The 5,000-nt window shown below is 43.4% G+C and overlaps 1 protein-coding gene across 2 annotated transcripts in view; it reads left to right on the forward strand.

The window, feature by feature from the left end:
• The window catches only part of LOC125039271 (dnaJ homolog subfamily B member 12-like), a 14,659-nt gene that overhangs the window by 6,434 nt on the left and 3,225 nt on the right, over positions 1-5,000 (forward strand). Inside the window, exons 3-4 of one of the 2 annotated variants that reach the window (XR_007116112.1) lie at positions 1,935-2,098; positions 2,536-2,703. Coding sequence is in view for 1 of the 2 variants with exons in the window: in XM_047633111.1 (XP_047489067.1) it covers positions 1,935-2,098; positions 2,536-2,641 (270 nt within the window). In the remaining variant the exon portion in view is untranslated. The remainder of the gene's footprint in view (positions 1-1,934; positions 2,099-2,535; positions 2,704-5,000) is intronic. The other variant, XM_047633111.1, reaches the window with a different exon arrangement.

Here is a 5,000-nt window from a genome sequence, read left to right on the forward strand (position 1 = left end):
TAGACAGTACTTAAGCTAACTCAAAGTAGGATCGGATTCTCTTCTCATGATTAGTTTCCAAAAAGCCAGTAAACAGTAGAATTCCATGTGCCTCTGTAGACTTATATAGCATGGCTAAGGTGTAATTTATTCCAGATTTTGCAGAATGGAAATTTAGAGAAACACTCACTGCCACATAGAAAGATATGTAGAGCTTGATTAGGCAGTATAAAAGGGATAGGGGGAAACATTAGTCGTTGATGGAAGAAAAAATTATCCTTCATGAAAAGGTATACCATGATAGCTGGACTGCCTGTAGTAAATAGATAGGCAGTACCTCTTCTTACTTCTTCCAGTACAGAAGGAATTTTACTATTTTGAAATAAGAAAGAATGTGAATGTAGAAGATTAATGGCAAATTAAGTATATATGAACAGATTAAACAGGACTTCTCTCTGGACAGACAAGTGCAATAACATTTACACAAAAATAAAATAAAACACTGCCAGAATATGAACCAGTTTTGCTTTTATTGTGTATGAAGAGGAACTCTTGACAAGTTCAAAATATCAGGTATATATTGTTTGAGTGTTTCACTTTAGCGTCTGTACCTTTTTAATTTCCTTTTGCAGCAGTTGTAGTGAAACAAGCTGATATTTAACATCAAACAAAAAAGCAGTTATACATATTCTGCAACAGTGCTCATTGATTGATTAAATAAAAGCCCCCAAAAAGGTTTAGGCTGTGTGGCAAGTGAACTTAGGTTGACAGACCAGCAGTAACACCATTATTGCTAATGCAGCATAGGAATTGCTAACATCTATTTATTTGTTCATTCCTTTCATTATGCATTTGTCTATTTAGTCTTCTTTCTTGATACTATCCAAATGAGCTCGTACCTCCTTATCTTCCTGCTCCCAGCCTCCTGCCTTCTCCTTATCTCTCTCTTTCTCTCTCTCCCTCCCTCCCTCCCTCCCTCCCTCTCTCATTCTCTCCCTCTCTGCCTCCCTCCCTCTCTGCCTCCCTCCCTCTCTGCCTCCCTCCCTCTCTGCCTCCCTCCCTCTCTGCCTCCCTCCCTCTCTGCCTCCCTCCCTCTCTGCCTCCCTCCCTCTCTGCCTCCCTCCCTCTCTGCATCCCTCCCTCTCTGCATCCCTCCCTCTCTGCCTCCCTCCCTCTCTGCCTCCCTCCCTCTCTGCCTCCCTCCCTCTCTGCCTCCCTCCCTCTCTGCCTCCCTCCCTCTCTGCCTCCCTCCCTCTCTGCCTCCCTCCCTGCCTCCCTCTCTCTCTCCCTCTCTCTCTCCCTCTCTCTCTCTCTCTCTCTCTCTCTCTCTCTCTCTCTCTCTCTCTCTCTCTCTCTCTCTCTCTCTCTCTCTCTCTCTCTCTCTCTCTCTCTCTTTCTCTCTCTCTCTCTCTCTCTCTCTCTCTCTCTCTCTCTCTCTCTCTCTCTCTCTCTCTCTCTCTCTCTTTCTCTTTCTCTTTTTCTCTTTTTCTCTTTTTCTCTTTTTCTCTTTTTCTCTTTTTCTCTTTTTCTCTTTTTCTCTTTTTCTCTTTCTCTCTTTCTCTCTTTCTCTCTTTCTCTCTCTTACCGCCGGGCACACCTTTAGCTGTTATGAAAACCAACTCTTCATGATGGGTATAGCTATAGGCATCACAACTTGCCAACACAAGTTGAATAGGAAGTTCCATTATACATAGTGTGGACTCCCTGGTCAAAAGGCTAGATGGTTGCCAAAAGTCACTGGAATGAGTGACACCTAGAAATTTCTGGTACCATCATTTTAGGATATATCTGTATGTCTTTCTCTTTCTTTTTTCCCGTCAGTCTGCTTCTTTGCCTGCTTCTTGTCCCTCCCTTCTATTGACTGCTCCCCATGGCACTCACCCCAAACTGCCCTACCCCACATGCCATACCTCTCAAATGACCTCTCAGATGAATCTCTCACTCTCTCTCCACAGCAAGTACAGTGTCCAGCGTAGTACCTCAAACCTTGGGGTCTCGTACTATGTGAAGCCTGACTTTTCGACTGACTACCAAGGAAGCATTAGGCGGTTAGAGCAGCATGTGGAGGAGGACTATGTATCCACTTTACGAAATGCTTGCTTTAAGGAGAAGAATTATAGTGAGTAGCCTCAATCTTTGTTTTTTTCTTTGTGTGTGTGTGTGTGTATTTGTACACATTTGTGTCTCAGTCTGTTGATTGTGTGGTCTGTTTTTTTGTTTTATTTTTTCTTATTTTGTTTTATTTATATATTTTTATACTTCTCTATTTCTATTTTCTCAGAAATAAATTCCCTTTACATTGAGGAAATTATATATGGTACTTAATCCCCTTTTTCTCTTTTTTTTATTTTTTTTTCTTGCTCAATATATAACTTTGGGAAGCCTAGCATTTCAGAAGGAAATTTATCTTTAAAGTCTTCAAGAAGCAATCTTGAAGTTTGAGACACATTCTGATGTACTTCCTAATACTGAGAGTTTAGTTTTTTTATTGTTATTTTCTTTTCTTTTAATGAAGGATCATTTTCCCTGAAGTATATCATTGCCATTCCCTTCCAGAGGAAAACATGATATGGAGAGCCCGGTCCTTTGGCGACGCACAGATGTTCAAGAGAGCCCAGGAGTTACGAACCCCTTCGTGCGACTCGCTTCAGAGTCTCTATAGTTAAGGATGCACTCCACAATAAGCTCTGTTAATGTAGATCTTGAGCATTGCTTCATTCTGCTGTAAGTTGGTCAGAATGTTTAGTGTAATACACAAGCCTTGCTTGAACTCTCAGTAAGAATCTGTGACTCTTGCATCAGTCTTTCAGTGCAGGCATTTCAACAGTGATCAACAGCAGAAGATATATATGTGTACAGATGAAACATATATATATGTGTGTATGTATATGTATATATATACATGTGCATGTGTGAATGTGTGAGTGTGAGTGAGTGAATGTGTGAGTGTGAGTGAGTGAGTGAATGTGTGAGTGTGAGTGAGTGAGTGAATGTGTGAGTGTGAGTGAGTGAGTGAATGTGTGAGTGTGAGTGAGTGAGTGAATGTGTGAGTGTGAGTGAGTGAATGTGTGAGTGTGAGTGAGTGAATGTGTGAGTGTGAGTGAGTGAGTGAATGTGTGAGTGTGAGTGAGTGAATGTGTGAGTGTGAGTGAGTGAGTGAATGTGAGTGTGAGTGAGTGAGTGAATGTGTGAGTGTAAGTGTGAGTGAGTGAGTGAATGTGTGAGTGTGAGTGAGTGAGTGAATGTGTGAGTGTGAGGGAGTGAGTGAATGTGTGAGTGTGAGTGAGTGAGTGAATGTGTGAGTGTGAGTGAGTGAATGTGTGAGTGTGAGTGATTGTGTGAGTGTAAGTGTGAGTGAGTGAGTGAATGTGTGAGTGTGAGTGAGTGAGTGAATGTGTGAGTGTGAGGGAGTGAGTGAATGTGTGAGTGTGAGTGAGTGAGTGAATGTGTGAGTGTGAGTGAGTGAATGTGTGAGTGTGAGTGATTGAGTGAATGTGTGAGTGTGAGTGAGTGAGTGAATGTGTGAGTGTGAGTGAGTGAGTGAATGTGTGAGTGTGAGTGAGTGAGTGAATGTGTGAGTGTGAGTGAGTGAGTGAGTGAATGTGTGAGTGTGAGTGAGTGAGTGAGTGAATGTGTGAGTGTGAGTGAGTGAGTGAGTGAATGTGTGAGTGTGAGTGAGTGAGTGAGTGAATGTGTGAGTGTGAGTGAGTGATTGAATGTGTGAGTGTGAGTGAGTGATTGAATGTGTGAGTGTGAGTGAGTGAGTGAATGTGTGAGTGTGAGTGAGTGAGTGAATGTGTGAGTGTGTGTGTGAGTGAGTGAATGTGTGAGTGAGTGAGTGAGTGAATGTGTGAGTGAGTGAGTGAGTGAGTATGTGAGTGAGTGAGTGAGTTAATGTGTGAGTGAGTGAGTGAGTGAATGTGTGAGTGAGTGAGTAAATGTGTGAGTGAGTGAGTAAATGTGTGAGTGAGTGAGTAAATGAATGTGTGAGTGAGTAAATGAATGTGTGAGTGAGTAAATGAATGTGTGAGTGAGTGAATGAATGTGTGATTGAGTGAGTGAGTGAACGAATGTGTGAGTGAGTGAATGAATGTGTGAGTGAGTGAGTGAGTGAATGTGTGAGTGGGTGAGTGAGTGAGTGAGTGAGTGAATGTGTGGGTGAGTGAGTGAGTGAATGTGTGGGTGAGTGAGTGAGTGAATGTGTGGGTGAGTGAGTGAGTGAATGTGTGGGTGAGTGAGTGAGTGAATGTGTGGGTGAGTGAGTGAATAAGTGAGTGTGAGTGAGTGAATGTGTGAGTGTGAGTGAGTGAATGTGTGGGTGAGTGAGTGAGTGAGTGAGTGAATGTGTGGGTGAGTGAGTGAGTGAATGTGTGGGTGAGTGAGTGAGTGAATGTGTGGGTGAGTGAGTGAGTGAGTGAATGTGTGGGTGAGTGAGTGAATGTGTGGGTGAGTGAGTGAGTGAATGTGTGGGTGAGTGAGTGAGTGAATGTGTGGGTGAGTGAGTGAGTGAGTGAATGTGTGGGTGAGTGAGTGAGTGAATGTGTGGGTGAGTGAGTGAGTGAATGTGTGGATGAGTGAGTGAGTGAATGTGTGGGTGAGTGAGTGAGTGAATGTGTGGGTGAGTGAGTGAGTGAATGTGTGGGTGAGTGAGTGAGTGAATGTGTGGGTGAGTGAGTGAGTGAATGTGTGGGTGAGTGAGTGAGTGAGTGTATGGGCGAGTGAGTGAGTGAGTGTATGGGCGAGTGAGTGAGTGAGTGTATGGGTGGGTGAGTGAGTGAGTGAGTGTATGGGTGGGTGAGTGAGTGAGTGAGTGTATGGGTGAGTGAGTGAGTGAGTGAATGAATGTGAGAGTAAGTGAATGTGTGAGTGAGTGAATGTGTGTGAGTGAGTGAATGAATGTGTAAGTGAGTGAGTGAATGAGTGAGTGAGTGAGTGAATGTGTGGGTGAGTGAGTGAGTGAATGTGTGAGTGAGTGAGTGAATGTGTGGGTGAGTGAGTGAGTGAATGTGTGGGTGAGTGAG

Source organism: Penaeus chinensis, chromosome 3, assembly GCF_019202785.1.
Source record: "Penaeus chinensis breed Huanghai No. 1 chromosome 3, ASM1920278v2, whole genome shotgun sequence".
In the NCBI taxonomy this organism is placed as follows: domain Eukaryota; kingdom Metazoa; phylum Arthropoda; class Malacostraca; order Decapoda; family Penaeidae; genus Penaeus; species Penaeus chinensis.